We start from the raw sequence: 19849 nt of genomic DNA on the forward strand, positions 1-19849 counted from the left end.
GAAGAGGAGGATATTCCCAATGGGGAAACCTGAGGCGTTGGATCTCTACGGTCAGGAATGAGAGGGTGGATAGAGACCGCAGCAGGCACTACAGAGGGAGGAGCTGAGGGAGCAGACCATGGAGCAGGCACAGGGGCCAGCACGCTCCTCATGACTTCGAAGGCGCCCCCTATCAGGCAGGGTAGAAGGTCCCCACTCCGAAGAGATAAGAACCCCTCCCGGCACAGAGAGGGACGGCTCCGAAGCTGATGTCGGGGCCAAACTTACCAGTGCCGAAGCTCCGAGAGGGAGAAAGGGGTCGGACAAAGGTCTGATGCCACTCGCCCCCTCGGAGCCGACGAGGAAGTCCATGCGCCCAGATCCCTCCAAGGATGGGACCATGGAAGAGACTGGAGCCGACGACGGAGCTGAAATGTGAGGTATCGGCTCCGTGTCGACGGCCATGGCTCCCACAAGCTCCGGCTCCGAACTCAGAGGAAGAGTCGGTGGAGGAATCGAAGATGGGGTGGGGATAGCCACTGTCTGTTGAGAAAGGCTATGAAGCATTTGGGCTAGTGCCTGAGACTTAAGAAGTCTACTAACCACCCTCTCGAGGTCGTGGTCCGAGAGCCTGGAAGACGTGGAGGAATGGGTCCGATGACTCCGCTCTGAGAGTAAGGGAAACCTCGGAGCCGAGTGAACAGACTCCAAAGATGGAGAGCTGGACCTTTTATGGCTAGCAGATGGCGCCGACACCACTATCGGCACCGACTGAGTCCCGGAATCATCGGCTCCAGTTCGAGCCGATGTAGAAGCCAGAATTTGAGGAACATCGACTCCAGCTGGAGCCGATGATGAAGACTGTGTCTTGGAAACATCGGCTCCAGCCGGAGCCGATGTGACAGCAGTTCGAGTACCACCAGTCGAAGGCTCTGAGCTCGGAGCCGATGGCTTCGAAGGCTTCCCCGACGAAGACTTGGTCGGGGAACCTTCAGGCTTTAACAAGCCCCTCAAAATTAACTTGTTTCTGCGTTCCTGCAGGACTCTTGGGCTGAACGCATGACAAACTGAACAAGAGTCTTGCAGGTGCAGAGGGCCCAGGCAATAAACACAAGAAGTGTGACCATCTGTCAGCAACATTTTCTGACAGCACGAGTCACACTTCTTGAAGCCTGAGACCCTGATGTCTTTTGACATCCTAAGTACAAAAAATTATACAGACACATATACACACACACACACACACAGACACCCTTTTAAACAGTAAAGTCAGTCACACAAAAAATAAAACTGACAAGTAAGGCAGAATAGGCCCAAAGGGCTAACCTTATAACTAAGGGGATTAAAAAAGGGACCAGAAGGGGGATTAGCTATGAAGGGAAGCTAATGGGATGGTTGCAAACTAAAACTAAGAAAAAACCTGAGTAAAAGATAGACATTTTTTGAATTAAAACTTCTAACCTGAAGAGCCGGTAATAAACGCACCTCGCAGCTGTAAGCGGCAAACGAGATCTGGGTAGTTAGCGCCTAGCATTATGGGATATAGAGTAGCCTCAAGCCGGTATAAATAGCTCTCGAGCTTTAGTATAGGCCGAGTCGGAGCCGAAGGCGGGCTCCGAACCCACCCAGCAAGAATGAAGGCAAGATTGACAACTTAACATGGGAGGTTAAGAGAATGGTTTGTCCGACCACATGTCTTATGGTTGTGAAAACTAAACAAAAAATCTAGCCAAGCTAGACGTTCCACTGTTTGATTCCTTAAAACCTCTTGCATTAGAGGTAACATGGGATGTAAGCAAATGACCCCTTAAAGACATCAGGTGTTTCAGCTATATGGCAGTTCTGAATGTCCGTGACTTTTTTTCCTTTAAGTCCATCTGTCCATAACAGACCAAGGAAAAAAGTCATGGACCAGAGATGTCCATAACAGACTTAAAGGAAAAGGTCATGGACATTCAGAACGGCCATGCAGCTGAAACACCCAATGTCTTTAAGGGGTCATTTGCTTACATTCCATGTTACCACTAATGTAAGAGGTATTAAGGAATCAAACAGTGGAAAGTCTAGCTTGGCTAGATATTTCTTTTAGTTTTTACTGATTGGTTTTGTCTGTGTGTCCTTGTTACTCATTGTTTTAGTTTGATGGTTGCAAACACTAACAAATATAATGTTTGCCAAATCAGAGGTATGTTGAGGGGAAAGATAAAGACTGGTAAAGAATAGACCATTGTACTGCCAAAGTCTACAGAAAGGTAGTCAGAAGAACTAAAAAGTAATTGGAGCGGACATCGATTCAGAATCTAACAGCAGCAGTTTATGCCTGTATTCTCAACTTGAAAACCTAATTAAGCAGTACTACCCATTTCAGTTCCTATGAAAAAAAAAAACACGATTCTGTGCAGAAAATAGTTTTAATATAATTTTATCGGTTTTGACTTGACTACATTTTCGTAATGCCCAGGGAATTAGGAATCTACAAACAATAAGTAAACCCTGGCTAGTAGACAATACTAGGTGACAGAAGTGAAATGTTACCCATAGTATATGACCACAGTAGTAGCCTTTCTAGTGATATGCGATTCAGCTCAACTACTCAGCATTAAGCAAAGTCCCTGGAGGCCGTGGTGAAGGTAAAGGAGGTAAACTGGATAGTAACTAGCTCTCAATGACTGCAGAACACCCCTCTATTTTAATGTGGAATTGTGCACCTTAGAAGCATATGGGACACCTTTGTTAAAGCTTGCGCAGAAGAGACAGGATGGACTGAAATGTAAAGCATCCAGAATTTAGATTACTTACATTAACATTTAGAATAATTATATAGAAAAAGACGTGGATCCTGAGATCTCTTTTTGTTACAGATAAAAGGGAAGAAAGGGATTATCAACCTATTTTTGGCACGACCGGAATTGTTTGTTAAATTACTCCAGGTGTCCAGATGGAGGGGAAACCTAACCCCCAAAATTTTCAAGACATTGGCAGCCCTGAAGGGCATTAGGATGCTGATAGGATCTATCAAAGGAGGAGCACATAGAAACATGTTTTTGTGGACTCCTCCTTTCTAGGCACATATTCTTATAGCCTTGCTGAAAATGTATGTGAAGGGAAGAAGAAAGGCTTTGATTCCAGACGCATGTAGGGTCTTGGCTTTCTTGTTTTGTTAGCTGGAGATGAACAGATAATTCACGAATGCCCTACAGAAGGAGGAGTCATCAAGGGGGGACATTAAACAAAGATGCCTAAAGGAGTTACCCAAAATATCATAGCATCATGCAAGAAAGTCTGGAAATGGTGGAGTCTGGGCTAATCAGTTGAAAGGTGCTTTCCTCTATATGAGGGATGAGACAAATCAAAGTATTCAAAAAGGGCGATGGAGTAGTTGGTTGAGGAAAGAACTTCCTGACATCTTCCAAAGACCTGGAGTCGAAGGACGAATTAGAAAAATACTTAATGAATCTCCACTAAGAAGAGGTAAGGGAAGTATTGGGGATCCATGAAATATTACAGCAGTATGTATGCATGTTTCTTAAGGGGATACCTGGATCAGCTGTATGGAAGGCATTTTGGTTTCCCTCCATAGACACAAACTGATGAAAGTAAGGAAGTTTTATTTTACAGTCTTCTACGGCCTATAGAAGTGTGCTGGCAGTAAACAACTTCAGCACAGGAGTATCTAAGGTGATCTCGGTCAGTCCCAAAAAAATGTTAATAGTTCTGAATGTGTGGAAGAGGGAAGGGCAAACAGAAATTGATCAGCAATTCTCATACTGTGACACAGGCCACTACCATAATATCCAGCGAGACTGTTGTGTTCCAGTGGGGGATAAGGGAAGGGGACACTATCTGGAAAAGCCTGGAGAATCTTTCTTTCCTCTGTGAGAGGCCCAGTGGAGGAGTGAGAATGAGATCTTCTGCTCACGTATTCTGGAGGGAAAAAAACCTTGGAAATATTACAAATGAAATAAATGGTCACTTCAGTTTAAAGCAAGTCCTGGCCACTGAAAAACAAAGGAGGGAGAGAGAGAGAGAGATCTATCACCGTGTCAAGCTGAAAATTCTTAGGAAAAAAGGACAGGTTAGATCCTGAGCAGTAGTGCTAGGGAGAGGAAAGAGACTCCACAGTGAACTATGTAGGGGTTTGTAAATTAGGACCAGATGCAAATCTCAGAGGTAAACCTGTACACTGGGCCAGAAAGGAAGAACCAGTCTCAGAGAGCAACTTCATGCTGCCATGACAGCATGCTTGTTGAGAACATACAGACATGAGGAAAACATTCCAAGTCTACCCAGGCAGCGTCAGGAAGTTGGAGCACAATCCCTGCCTACAGCACAGACCGAGCTACTATGCCTCTCGAAAAGAAAAAGGAAAGCCATACTTCTCAACCTGTCAGCTCAAGAAATCTGAACAAAACCTTATATGATGGGGAACAAGGGTGCAAGTTATGAGCTTAGAAAGTAGCTAGAATAACAGAATGTGTGTTATTAGGCATTTGGACTAAAATATATATTTTTATATGGAAGCTGAAGGCAACAAAAAGTGAAACCATCGGATCAAAAAAAAAAAAAAAAAAAACAACTAAGTTCAGACAAAAATCCAAGATCTGAAGACACCAGTTTAGAGCATAGCTCAGCTCTCTGTGGGTGACTTGTTATATATCGGATCCGAGTAGAGAACTATTTGCCTAACAGTTCTGGATCCGAAGGCACCAGAACAGAGTATAACTCTTCTCCCTCTGGACGATTTGTTATATGTCGGATTCGAAACTTCAGATCTAAGGAGAAATTTGCCCAACGGTTCTGGATCCGAAAGCACCGGATCTGAGAATAGTTCAACTGTTTCTGGGCAATATGTTATTAATTGGATCCTGTGGTTAGGATTCAAGAAGCAAAGTATCTGAGCAGACCGGATCAGAAAAATGTTTTTTTCCTTTGCTTCTGATCCAAGGAGGCAGGCCAAAGTTTATGCCTCCTAAGAAGAGCTCCAGTCAATCGAATCCAGAGACTTAATTTCAGAGAAGACTGTAGGAAGTTGAGAAACTTTATGAGACAGACCTTTCAGATCAGAGGAGAACTTGGGATCTGAAGATTGTGCTAGTAACTCTGGATCCAAGGGGGGATCCATTTTAGTGTTTTGTTATTTCAGAGAAGGTAGCTGAGCCCCCTATAGGAAACATTGCTGAGGCACAGAAGTGTAGAAGGCAAGTTGCTCTGAAGTCCCAATCATTCAATGATCTCGCCTTACAGACTGTGGCAAAAGGTTGCCAGAAAAAACACAAAATTCAGTAAGAACTGTTAAGAAACCCCAATGCTTTATTCATCTTTATTAACAATATTAGATAAGAGAGAAAAATATAGAAATTTTAACTCCTTGCAGCTCCAGATTTTGCAATCTTCCATCTTACCACATCTGGCAGCAAACGAAATCTGAGGAATTAGAGATAGTGTAGCACATTATGGGAAGAGGGAGGAAGGAGCTCAAGACTGGAATTTAAAGTCTGGAAAATATGGAAGAGTTGGATCCTTAACCCATCAGTGAGGAAGAATGAAAAGGACATGAGAGCCAAGAAGTTTACAACATAGGGAATTCCATTAAAGACTGGGACTGCACTTTGATAGAAAGGCAACAAGAAAAATGAGCTGAATGACAAGCAAATACAGCAACATGCGGTTTAACAATGACAGACTCAAGTCAGTGCAATATGGCCAGCTGTTCAGAAACAGTAAGTATTATACTAAGCAAACTAAAAGTTCATTTTTTTTCTTTGCCTGTTTAAACCACTGTTTAATGAAGAAAAGAGATCTGTATGGCGTATCACAAAAGGCGTCTTGGTGGTGGGGTCATCATATAATTCAAATAAGGGTACCTCTTCATTTGGTTTGTATGAAGCAGCTACAACTCATTGGTTTGTTCAGAGGCAGTGTGGCCAGTAAATTAAACACGTGGAGTGCAGAGTCATAAACCAGTGCTTTAAAAATGTATACATGAAATTCTGCAGCAACGTTTACGTTAAAACACATACAAAACTGTCAAAGTGCTCATCTAGTCCATTGATATGTGGAAAGGTCCCTTTTGGCATTTTAAGATTGACACTCTTCACAAGACTTTTACTGTAGTGACGTGCCATAAGTTGCATGTAATGAAGTAGATCATTCAGGTTTTGTAACAAAACATGCTGACTCCAATTTACAGACATAACCCGTAATCTAATTAAAGGATTTTCTTCTTGGCTATATAGTATTCCAAATGTCTTCATTGCATTATGCAACATGTTAAGTTCCAGACAGTAAAATATTGTAAAAGGTAATATGGCAGTACTATTGGACTAGTACCACTAGATCATAGCAGTTTTTGATTCAGTATTTCCCAAACCATTCTCTTCCTGAAGTACGGCATATGTTTCTGCAAAAAAAATAAAAAGAAAAAAAAAAGAAACATAAGGTAAATGTCTGAAATGTCTAAAAATAATAAAACTCACTACCTTAGAATATATGCAAGTAGCTGATTTTAGAAAAGAAAACTCTGTGACTAACATGAACACTTTGTAAAGGCTGCTGACTTGCACTCAAATGGCAAGTGTGACAGTCTTTAAACAAGACGATGGTGCTGTAGAGCTTGACATAGTCATTCAGTTCTAAGCAAGAAAACTGCATCCTAGAAGAGCTAAGAGGTGGAATCATTGAAGCACAACTAACTTGCAACAAAGTCAGAAAAGCAAATGAGATTCTGAATTTAACTGCTTAATAAAATGTAACGAGGGCAATGGCTGCTGGGCATAACTTAGTTCTAGGGAAGCAAATTCTAGTCAACTAAAGGATGTGTTAGCACTGTAACATGAAATGATTTTTTTAGTGTTTCAACACATGGATTGTGACTTGGGATACTAAATTATCAAACCTACAGTTTGTGCCAATATCTGAATGCGCAAGACTAGTTATTTCTTCTTGTACATCAGCAACTATGTTTAAAAAATGACAAAAAGGCTCTGTAGATTATTAAAGAGTAACTGCTTAGCTCTTGCACAATTTCTGCATGCTGCTTATAAACAATATTGCAGATACAGGGTTGTAATTACAGTGGCTTTCTGTTCAGTGATGGAATGATGTCATTAATTTCCTGCTTTAGGATACACTTGCACAGTTTAGTTATCACTTGACAACATTTCGTGTATAGAAGAAAGGCCAGTCATTTTTCCTACACTATATCCAGTGTGACTCATAGGAAAGCTGATTAAAACAAACATTACATTTTAACTTGCAGTTTCCAAGGGGACAGCGTAAGTGTTTTACAAAAAGTATCTGGCCAACACACTCAATTAATTACTATGTAGGACCTGTTCTTTTCCAAGCTTTTTTTTTTGCCAAAGTTCAAAGTCTTGGATGACAGGAGAACAGAAGAATGTGCAATGTAAGTACAGAGGAAAAAATATTTTTAAAAAATGCTTTTTGCTTTATTACTACAGTTCTTCATACAAAAATCCCTCTTAAGTTGCAACTGTTTTGTTTCAGTGCACATGGACTTCATATCTGAATGGGCAGTTTCACCTAAGTTCTCTTCATTTTGAGAACAGGAGCATTTTGAGCTTGAATGCATTATTTTTAGCATGAGCACAGCTACTCCACTCTTTACAGCTGAGTTTAGAACACCTATCAGACTTCCTCCAAAAAAGAATGGATACAAACCATTATGGTAATGTCAAATTTCCATTCATGTGCCATGATTGCTTTATCTAGTTCACGGTCACAGGGATTTTTATATAGCCTATTCCTGCAAGGAGGCAGCAGTAGGTACAGATAGATGCCAGTCCACAGCCACATGCAGACATAGAGAAACACACACATTAGGTGCAACTTAGCATCGCCAATCAGCTTATTAGGTTTCCTTCCATATTCCACAGTCATGCTAACACCAGTGGAAACGCACTGGAACATATAAAGAACATGCAAACGTCACAGAGCAAGTCCTCCAGGCTGCATACCTCTCAACCCAAGAAATCTGGACAAAGCCATAAAAAATAGGGTGATAAAGACCAAAAATAGGGACAATTTTAAAATACTGCTTTAAAAAAAACTTAGAAAGTTGGTAAAATAACAGTTTTTGGTATTAAGCATGAATTTTCTGACAGGTAAAAAGTCTGAAACTCGAAGGCAAAAATCTGGACAGTTGAGAGCTATGGTGTCAGCACAGAATTGAATGGGGGAACCAAGTGGTATGAGGCAGCAACTCCAATAATCATACTATGTTTCGCATTCTGATATACCTATGCGATGTACAAGACAAGGCTCTCAAATCATGCTAATCTATTCTTGATAAAACTAAAGTAAAACATCCGTTAAGGGCCAAAGCAAACTGAAACACACTAAGCCTGCAAGCAAACTTTAAAATAATGTAAAGCACGATGATAGCTCATGAAAAGTGTAAATGTACAAATAATAGGATCATTACTGCAAGAATTACACATATGCACCAGAATATCTCCCAGGGACAAGATGTTGGTCCTTGACCAGATTTTTTTCAGCAGCTGAATATCCCTTTCTTTGTGCTGTTGCAATACTGAGCTGCAAATGTCAGAGGGCAGCCAGGGTATAAGACAGAGTGACTCGCACATCCTCCTATGATTTTTTTTTGTACAGTCCCAGGAAACAGCAGACAGAAAAATCTTACCAACAAATGCTCTAGTGGCAGGCTAAAGGCATCAAAGAATAAAGCAGGCTACTACTACATATTTGTGTGTGTGTAAATATGAATTTGAGCATTAACACACTAGTCAAATGGCTCTGAATACCTTGTGAAAAATGTTATGGAAAACAGTCGGGAACTATAAACATAAAGCATAATCCAATTAAAAGAAAAAATTAGGTAATCAACCTATTTGTTTAACAATTACTGTAAAGTGTACCAGAGACACAGCACTAAGGGACAGGAAGGAGGAAGTCTATCCTGCAGCAATACGTGCAGCTCAGGAGTCATAAATACGCACTGGAAGAGTACAAGCAGTAAAACAGATTTCCTGGTCGGGCTACAGTATTCCCTATAGGCAGAGGTATAGCTAGGTTGGGATGAAAGGTCTTTGTGATTGCCAGATGCCAATGGTGCAAAATTGCAGTACTGGCATTCACTGTTTTGTGGCCACATCTGAAAACCTCTTCTTACATTTGTAACAAGCAGTACACTACAGTTTCAGCAGGGCAGAATAGCTTTTTGATTTTTAACATGAAACATCTTTATTAAATGATATATAACATAGGTAATCTTACATTTACATAAATGAAAATAAACCATACCAACACACTCAATTGCAAACTTTATAAACCATGCTGGGACAACTGCAGCTGCATCGTCAAGGAGTGTAACAAACTGGTAAGCAAAAATTCAGCAAACCTTGAATCCTGGTCTCTTAAAAACACTTTAATAAACAGAATCCAAACCAAACAAAACAGTAGACAGTCCACGATACAATCCACTGATACTAAGCGCTTTCACCCATAGACCTGGGGCATCATCAGAGTACAAGATAGTGTTGCTCATCATCCCTTAAATACTAGTTACAGAAACAATTAAATAACTAAATAACCAATTAATCAATCATCCCAGTTGTCATAGAATAGCCAGCATTTCAAAGCTTAAAAACACAAACAAATTGTAAAACAAAGAAATGTTAAGGTATATATTGAATAAAAATAACCTTATCTTAGTTTGCATATATTATGATGTTGTAACCTTTTGTTTAGGTATAATGTTGTTTAAAACATCAAAAAATTTCAAAAATAGTATATGTATGTTTGATTGTTAATTGTCCTAAAATGTACCTAAAATGTAGTGTGTTGATAAAAAATGTATAAACATATAAATACCAGATATGAATATAAATATAGATATAAATATATAGTTGTATGATATAAATCTGTCTAAACAAGATTGTAAACATAATAAAAAGTATTAATATAAATCATTGCGTGTATATAGATATAAATATAAATATAAATAATGAATATAAAAATATATTATATATTGTATAAACAGTTATAATAAATATAAATAATACATGTACGTTATATATGAATGTGTTAGTGTTTGAATAAATATGTTTCAAATGTTATAAATATTGGATGGTGTACTAGATCTGCTAAAATGAATTGTGTAAAAAATGGTGTAAATTAGTATGAAAATATAGTTTCTAGCAATAAGTAGGAGATAATGCAACATTGTCATATAAAATGTGATCTAAGTTTCAGTATGCTAGAAATTGCTATTTGCTCATTGACGCCAGGCCATTTGCAGGCATTGAGCCTGAGTTGCCATAAACATTCTTTGGCTTCTAACATTGTTTTTACATCACCACCTTTATGTGTGTTAGGTGGTATTCTGTCAATAACAAAAAAACAATTTTTTTTTAAACAACTGCAGCTGCAAACATACAATCACTTATAATAATTACAGTCATCGTCAATGAGCCATTATATAGCTCATTCAAATCCTGCCTTCTTTTAAATTTCGTCCCTCCTCTGCATGTATTGATCCAACAATTACCATTTTTTCCTGTGTAATTTGCTCCTACCCTTTTCTAAAGATCCCAGTTTCAGTTGTTTTATCTCTGTTACTAACTTTGCTAATTCTAGTCAAGTTGTTTTTTCTAATAAATGATTTTTTGGCAGCCGTCATAATTCAACTTAGCAAGGCCTTACTAGTCTTTTGGCTTTTCCTGGTTAGGGCTCGCCACAGCAGAACTCTGGTCCACTAATGATTGACAGTGATTTTTTACGGTGCCGAGTTGCCAGCCCGACGCCCAACCTTCAAAGAAGGCACACCCTTTCACGCATACACCTACCTGCATGTCTTTAGATGTCATTTGACTGCAATTCCAATCCTGCATCATAGCTCAAAAAAAATGTCCATAGTTACACCAATTTGCTCATCCAGCATCTTTGACAGAGCAGTCTACAGGGAATCTTTAAAGTCTGCTAACTCATAACACTTCCAGAAAACATGTTCCCAGTAACCTCTTTCTTCCCCATCACACCTCCAACATTTGCTGTCTACCTGAGGAAAAATTCTTGGGAGTCTACCTGGGGTATAAAAATACCTATGTAAACACTTCCAAAGATTGTAAATCTTCTAGTCTTTGCTGCATATTTGGGAGACATACATATATCTCCCATTGTTTCTTTGTGAATTGCTTATCCAGCATATCTTCCCAATCCTTTCTACTTCCTCTGATTGATTCTTATAGTTATCATGCAATATTTTATATGCTCTAATTATTCCTTTCTTAATGGCAACTTGTGTTCTACGTTCTACTAAAAACTCTACAGTGCTGGTTTTTCATTTATGTTCCCCTCTATTTCTCTCTTTGCCTATACTCTGATATTAATACTTGATAGGGATGGCAATCTCTAACCTGCAGTCCAAATAAGTTATTGGTGTCTTCCTATTCTACCACATTTCCCCCTCTAGTTATTTGCTCCCAAGACTTTGGTTCCTGTGCCAGTTTTCTCCAAAAATTCCAGACCCCTTTTGCTTAATGCCTGTATCCCTAATTGCAGTCATCCCTATCGGCAGAATCTCCTTTCTTCATTCCCATGTTTGCTTATTTCTTAGAAATACTTTCTGCTACTTTATGGATATAATATTCTGTATGATTATTGTTATTCTCCTTAAAAGTCTGCATCCAAACTCACAGTCTCTCCTGGTTTCTTGAGCTTCCCCCTGTTTCATCATCACCTCTTTCCACTTTGAATTATAGTTTTCTACTTGTGCTATGTATAGGAGCCTTAACTGTGTTGCTCTGAAATACCACTTCAAATCGTGTAATCCCAATCCACCCTGTTATATTGGGAGAATAAGCTTATCCCACTTGACTCTTGCCGTCATCTCCTCGCAAATAAAATCTTTCAGCTCTTTATTAACTGCTATCCACAACTTCTCCTCTATCGTCCTTGATGAGTTAAAGCAGGGGGGGGTAAGCCCCCCTGCACCCCCACCCCCCACTACTTAAATATACCAACTCCAAGATCGCACTTTAAGGAACTACGGTGCAGAAAGGGAAGATTTCCCTTTCCTACACTGTAGAGCGATCTTGGAATTAGTATATTTAAGTAGTGGGTGGTGGGGGTGCAGGGTGCTTGCCCCCTGCCTACACCCTTTACTTTTTCTTTTTTATGTTTATTTTGAATAGTTTGAATTTTCAATTGTTCAATCATTAAAGGTCGGCCTTTAGTGATTCAAACAATTGAAAATTCGATGTTCCAATAGGAACCCCCCGAAAAGATATGAAACTGTCTCAGTATGTTCTAAAACACTGTAATGTCCCCTTCTGGTTTTGTCAGGTATTGAATATCATCTGCAAATACAACCAGCTTTTCTTGACTACCATACATACCAGTTTTATCCTTGAAATTCTGAGTCCTTTTATTTGCCAATGATTCTAAATATAAGACAAAAAACAAAGGGGAGAGAGGAAACCCCTGCCTGGTTTCTCTGCTCAAGCTGAGATTATCAGAGAGGACCCCACCATTTAAATGTTTTCCTCCAATTCCTCATATATTCTCCCATCACCCTTATGCAAATGCTTCCATTGCTCTGCTCATAAAGTCCCAGCCTACTCTGTCAAACGCTTTCTCTGTATAAAGACCCACCAACAACAGTGGTATTTTCTTACATTCTCTCTCCTCTGGATCATCGGTATTCAATTAATGTCAAATGTTTGCCTCCCCTCCACAAAAACACACTGATCTATACCTATCAATTTTGGCATCACTTTTACCATTCTTTTAGCCATTGTGACATAAACACTTTATAATCATGGTTTAGTATTGAAATTGGCCTGTATGAAGCTGGATCTGATGGATCTTTACCCTCTTTAGGTATTGCAGTTGCCACCACTTTCTTCATGGATTTTGGTACTTATCCTCTTAAAATACTGTTAAACAGATCTTTATCAGTTTTTCTCTCCTAGCTTCCAAACTTCCATAGGAATGCCATCTATTGCTGGTGACCTTCCTACAGATTAGTTATACATCACCATTTTTACATCGTCTCCTCCTATCCTAACCTTTAGTAACTGAGCCTCCCCTACCTCTAAACTTGGCATATTTAATTCTTCCATAAGCATTCCATGTGCACCTTTTCTTTATTTCCATAATTATCTGCTTTATACAGACTTTCATAGAATTTCCAAAATGTTTCTAATACTTCTACAGGATCCCTCGTTATCTTCCTTGTTAGATGTTCCCTCAGCTTGGTGATAGCTCTTAGTACTTTCTGTTGTCTGAGTTGTTGTGCTAAAAGTTTTGTGCTCTAGAGTTATTATCAAAAAACAGTTGCTTAAGAGCAATCTTTCTAAACTCATGCATATTATCGACATAATCCCTTATTTTCTGTTTAGCATTGTGCAGTTGCACCTCCTCTTGTTCTGAGAGACTCCCTCTATTTTGCAATACTTTAACATTTTCAGTCCCTCTAAATAATATTTGTTACTTCTGAACCATATCTCCCTTTCTTTTATTTCCACCCTACTTTAAACTCCTCTTTAATTTTAACCCACTCCCTAGTTATACTTTCAGAAGAAATTTATTTCTTCTCTAATAGTTCCCAAGTAATTTCCACTACTGATTCCTTAAATTCCTCTCTTCAACAGATAGGTGGGAAAGTGCCAGTATCTCATTTTTATTTCATTAGCCTTTGCTTTTAATTACTACTGGTGCATGATCTGAAATAGTTAGTGTGTGCATATCAAGACCTTCAATTAAATGCACATTGTTCCTGTCCCTAGTCCAGGTTTTGTATCTTGGGGAATATGTAAATTCAGTCAGATCTCCTAGTACTGAATTCACATCTTCCATGCCAAATATTTTCATAAAGGTCTTTAAAAATCTACCCTCCTTTCTTATATTTTATCTGTAAGTTTTCCTGTGTAACAAGTGGTAATTGTAATTCAATAAGGGGGTTACAAAAATATTTGTATTATCTTTTGTTTAGTTTATTCCCACATACAAAAGTAATCAAACCATATTAATAAGTTAACATTTACAAATGTTATATATCACATATATTCTCCAAAGCCAACTTCATGCTTCTTAAGACAGCAGTGTCGCACTCCATGACACCCATGCAGTTGGACAATACAGTTACGACTGCTGAATCCTACACAAATGCACTCTATAAGCACTTATAGTGCATGGATTGTGCTATCCCAAACACGACCAAGATGGTATCCTCCAAAAAAAGGAAGACAATCTGGTGGTCCCCTGCTATAAACAAGCTCTACAACAGAAGGAAGAAACTGTTGCAAAAGAGAGTAAAATCCCTTGAACGGAGGAGCTCACTGGTCAGCCTCAGTAAGAAGTTGACATCCCTTATAAGATCCTCCAAAGCTAGCTACGAAAACAACATCGCCACTGACTCTACGGGCAACCACAAAGCATTCTATAGCTATGTCAAGAATCTCAATGGCAACACCCACATCTGCACTGAGTTACAGCACAATGGCACAGAAATTACAGAACCAACTGATATTGCCAACATCCTGGCAGATAGGTTCAGTGCTAACTTTACCCCCCCTCTCACCCCCTAAAAGGCCCATATCTACACAGGAAGAATGCAGAGTCCCTGTAATCACACATCTATGCAGGTAAAAGCTGCACTCTAAAACCAAAAACACAGCATCCATGGGACCGGATAACATCCCAGGCTGCGTTTTACACTAACTGGTTATCAGTTATCCCACTCCACAAAGGGGAAGCCCCACCACTAATCCTGGGAACTATCGCCCTATTAGCCTGACGAGCCTGGTCTGCAAGGCCATGGAACGTATCATCATGGAACTCAAAGAAAGACATTGGTAACCTCCAAACTCTGGACCCCACCCAGTTCGGGTTTGTGAAAGGCAGATCATGTCACCTGAACGACTTCTTTGAGGCAGTCAACAAAGCTGTAGACGAGGGTAAGGTGATTCACACAGCCTATCTTGACCTCGCCAAAGCTTTTCAACACCATCCCCCCATTCTGGAATTACAGCTAAACTCACTAAACTTGGTATAAATCCCTAAGTCACAAGATGGGTTGCCAACTGGCTCACTAACAAAACCCACACTGTAAAAGTTGCAGACTCCAAATCTGACTTCAAACCAGTGACAAGTGGAGTACCACAGGGTTCAGTCCTGGGAACTCTCCTGTTTTGTATCTACGTCTCTGAAGTACAGGCTAAAACAGAAGGCCTCTGGCTAATGAAGTTCGCAGATGATTGCAAACTAGGAGCCATAGTCGAGTCCCTAAATTATGTGGACATCCAACAGAAGGGCCTTACTGACACAGATGCCTGGTGTCGGAGGCATAGCCTCAAGCTCAATGCCAAAAAGTGCACTGTCATCCCCTTTGGTAAAAACTCTGTACCCATGAACTACCACATAAACAGCAGCCTACTTAACGTTGAATGTGTGATAAGAGACCTTGGGACACAGGTGGACAGTAGTCTCTCCTTTGATAATCACATTGCCACAGTAGTCAGGAAATCCTTCTGTGTGGCACACCTCATCACAAAAGGGTTCTCATCCAGGAAAAGAAGAGGTCATTGTTCCCCTCTTCTCGGCACTCAGACCCATTATAGAGTACAATGCCCCTTTTGGAATGTACAACACAAGACATCTGCAGCAGCTGGAAAGGCCACAGAAGTATCTCACAAAGAGGATTACTGGCCTCAAACAGATTCCCTACACTGACCGTCTCAAAAAACTCCAGCTTTACTCTTTAGTATATCGCCTACTCCGATGAGACCTCTGCCTAACATATAAAGCTATGTTAAAACCCAGAGCTGTTGGACATGCTACACCTAAAGAAATCCCAATCCCTCCGAGCTACACGCTTTAGGGACCTAAACCTTGTCACCACAATAAACAAGACTTGCTGGAGGGATAGATTCCTGTCCCAGAGACTTCCTATACTCTGGAACAAGCTACCCATCTATGTCAAGCAGAGTTCCTCATTAGCACTCTCTAAGAAAAATCTTGATGAGTGGATGGAAAACAGGAAATGCGCCCTGGCGATCATTTCTGTGGCTCTGCTCGACAGGGGCATAGGAAATTAACTTTCTTGGGTGGGGTAAGCCAGGGAACCTTATTGGCTAGGCTTACTTAGGCCCTTGGGCCGATAGCCTAATACCTACCTATGAACCTATATATCATAAATCAAATCAACATTACATACATTGTTCAATTCATGCCTTCTCAAACCTCATTCCTCCTCCAAAACATTTTTTTCTGCATGTATTATTCAAACAATTTCCATTTTCTAAGTAATTTATCCCTACCCTTTCTAAAGATCCCACTTCCTGTTCTTTTATTTCTGTTACAATAATCACTACTTCAAGTATAGCTGTCTTAGATTTTAATTTCAGTTTTCTAAATTGCTTTTTTGGCAGCCATCACAATTAAACTCAAGAAAGCCTTACTATGTCCAGGCAATTCAGATCCTGTATCCCAGCTCAGAAAATCATATCCTTAGTTATACTCATTTGCTTGCCCAGTATTCCTTACCTAGTACTCTGACGGGGATTTTTTTATAGTCTGCCAACACATTACAATCCAAAATATATGCTCCCAGGTTCCTCTTTCTTAACAGTTACACCTCCATCATTCACCATCCACCTCGGAAAAATGCTTTGGAGTCCACTTGGGGTATGAAAGTATGTATGCAAACACTTCCAGGCAAAAATCCTACATCTTCTAGATTTTGTTGCATATTTGGGAGTTACACATATGTCCTCCCAATGTTTCTTACTGAACTGCATATCTAATCTGTCTTCCCAATCTTTTCTGACCTCTTCAGATTGATTCCTATAGTTATCTTGCAATATTTTATATGCTCTACTAATTATCCCTTTTTCAACAGTAGCCTCTGGTCTAGGTTCAATTAAAAGCTTAACCAGTGCAGGTCTTTCATTTAGGATTCCCTCATCATTTTCTCTTTGTCTATACTGCAATATAAATCCCTGATAGGGAAGGCAATCACTAGCCTGCAATCCAAATGCCTTCTTAGCCTCTTCCAATTATATTACTGTTCCCTCTCTAATTATTTGTTCCCAATACCTTCATTCCTTTACCAGCCTCTTTCAGTAAATTCCATCCCCTTATTGCCTAGTCCTAATTGGAGTAATCTCTATCGGCAGAATCTCCTTGCTTCATTCCTGTTTTGGCTTACTTCTTAGTACAATTTCTCTTACTTTATGAATATAATATTCAGTATGACTATTATTCTCCTTAACAGAATAAAAGTGTATTAATTCTGGTTTAAGCACTTGGGCTTCAGACCAGTTATTTTACATTAAGAGGGTTCGTGGTATGCACTCTTGTGGGAGGAGAGGCTGGAATCTGCCCTTCTGAGCTGGGAATTTCTAGTTAAAGGCTTATAGTGCCTGCATATTTGAACTGCTTCTTACTGAAATTGGTACACCTTGTTTGCTGCAGTATAGACTAGATCCAGCCTTCTGAATCTAGCTTTGTTTGTATAACTTGAGCACTAATCCAGGCATTCTTTAAAGTATTCAATTGTATTTATTACTGCTTGGTAGTAACTTGATTAAAGTGTAGCTATCATTCTAAGTCTTTTGGATTAAGCACTTGGGCTTCAGACCAGTTGTTTTACATTAGGAAGGTTTGTGGTCCTGCACTGTGGTAGCAGGACAGGTAGCTTACATCCTTCTAAGTTGGGAACTGCTGACTGAGGGCTCAGTGTCTGTTATTCTAAAAGTGTATTAGTTCTGGTTTAAGCACTTGGGCTTCAGGCCAGTTATTTTACATTAAGAAGGTTTGTGATCTGCACTCTTGTGGGAAGAGAGGCTGGACTCTGCCCTTCTGAGCTGGGAATTTCTGGTTAAAGGCTTATAGTGCCTGCATATTTGAACTGTTTCTTACTGAAATTGGTACACCTTGTTTGCTGTAGCATAGACTAGATCCAGGCCTGCTGAATCTAGCTTTGTTTGTATGCTTGTTGTTTGTTTGCTTGTTATTTCCCTGAAACGCTAATTTCACCTAAAACGTGGCTTTTCAGCGCTTCTGTGGATCCCTAGCGATATATGCATTGCTTACTGTACTTATTTCCTTGTTTCACTTGAAAGAAAGTTACTGTTTGTCGTTTTTGCATTTAAGTTACCTGTAACACATTGCATTTAAGTTCCCTGGCACTTGCTCACTAACTCAGCACTAAAAAATTAAAAGCACTACACCCTCACAAACTCCCCTTGAGTACCTTGTTCCCCACTGGCCCATTTTTTCAATTATAAAGGAATTCCCAATACTATTCTAGCATGTCCAAAGGTCAGTTGTCAATCTCCTCTCCGGTCCAGCTGGTGAATCTGGGAATCTTGAGGCAATGTTACAACTGCCTCAAGTACACAGACAACCCTCTCCTCCTCCCAACAAATTCCAACACATGTGAGAGATGCAAGCATATAGCCAAACTGGAGGCTAAGCTCTCTCAACTCAGTACTGGCGTAACCAGTCAGGAGGAGAAGGAAACCACACTCACTACAATTCCAGTCTCACATAGACCTACCACGAAAGCAAACTGAACAAATAAACACACAAAAACATACTCGGATGCTCTAAATAAAAATCTGCCCAAGCAGCAGAGACCTCCAAAGCAGACACCCAAGCAACCGCTACCCCAAAAAAAAACACGTGCAATACATAGCTCACAAAGCCAGTGTGCCGAACAATCACAGCCCTTAAGGCTAAACAACACACCTGATACACTTGTAATAGGTGACTATCGTCAGGCACACTGACGTCCCTCTCAACAGGCTGGACAAGGGGAAGGTCACGGTGAGCTGCCTATCAGGCGCTAGGATCCGCCACATAACACAAGCACTCAGGTCACTCCAAGGCAAGTACAAATATGACTCAGTCATTGTCCATGATGGTGTGAATGACCTGAGACGTACCTCCCTTGACTACATGAAAAGAGACACAGAGGAGCTCTCTGAGCATGTAGCCCAGGCCGGTATGACCCTGACCTTGAGTAGCATCTTACCCACACCAAGAATGATGCCACAATAATAAGACAAGATGATCAATTTCAACAACTGGCTTAAGTATTGGTGTCATTCAAAGGGGATCCAATGCCTGTCAGCCTGGGATGACAGGCTCGACAAGCCATGATGCTTCGCTAGGGACGGCTTGCACCTGTCAGCCCTGGGCTTTCGGATATTGGCAAAGGTCTTACTACCCTCATAGTACCTTTTTTAGGCAAGGCTCAAAAGACAAACCCACCTCCATAGGTATCACAAGGGATAAGAAACTAAGAGTAATGCTACTCAATGCCAGAAGTCTAAACCTCAAGATGCATGCACTCGAAACTCTCCTTAGCATGGAGAACATCGATATCTGTGCAGTAACAGAAACCTGGTTCAAGGCTTCCGAGAGCACCCCAGCACTACCAGGTTATACCTCATACCATGCTTTTCGGCCCCAAAACTTGGACCGAACCACAAAAGGAGGGGGAGTATCAATATTCGTCAAAGATACCCACACCTCCAGGTTGGTGGCACAGCACGAAGCATCAGAGACTATCCTTGTGCAACTAACAGTGGGTAAAACTGCCTTCCAGTTTATAGCCTGCTACAGACCACCCTCCCAAACCCAGGAACTCCACTCGGCCTTCCTGAGAACACTAGAAAATATGAAGGTCTCTCCAAACACCATTATATTGGGCGACTTCAAATACCCAAACATAGACTGGGAGCATTACTCTAGCTCCAACACCCTAGCCCAAAGGTTCCTAGAATGTATAAACTCAAATGCTATGGAACAACTTGTTACCACTCCCACAAGAGGGGAAAACATACTGGACCTGATCATCACCAACATGGGAACTCTATGC

General features: G+C 40.3%; 1 protein-coding gene across 1 annotated transcript in view; it reads right to left on the reverse strand.

Annotated features, from left to right (window-relative positions):
• Positions 1–2063: 2063 nt before the first annotated feature.
• The window catches only part of LOC122811561 (sentrin-specific protease 1-like), a gene marked incomplete in the record, with an annotated part of 1729916 nt that continues 1712130 nt past the window's right edge, over positions 2064–19849 (reverse strand). The window contains 1 exon segment of the mRNA XM_044083479.1: positions 2064–6379. Coding sequence (XP_043939414.1) covers positions 6317–6379 — 63 coding nt within the window.

Source organism: Protopterus annectens, chromosome 9.part0 (assembly GCF_019279795.1).
Source record: "Protopterus annectens isolate FY-2018-M chromosome 9.part0, PAN1.0, whole genome shotgun sequence".
In the NCBI taxonomy this organism is placed as follows: Eukaryota; Metazoa; Chordata; order Ceratodontiformes; family Protopteridae; genus Protopterus; species Protopterus annectens.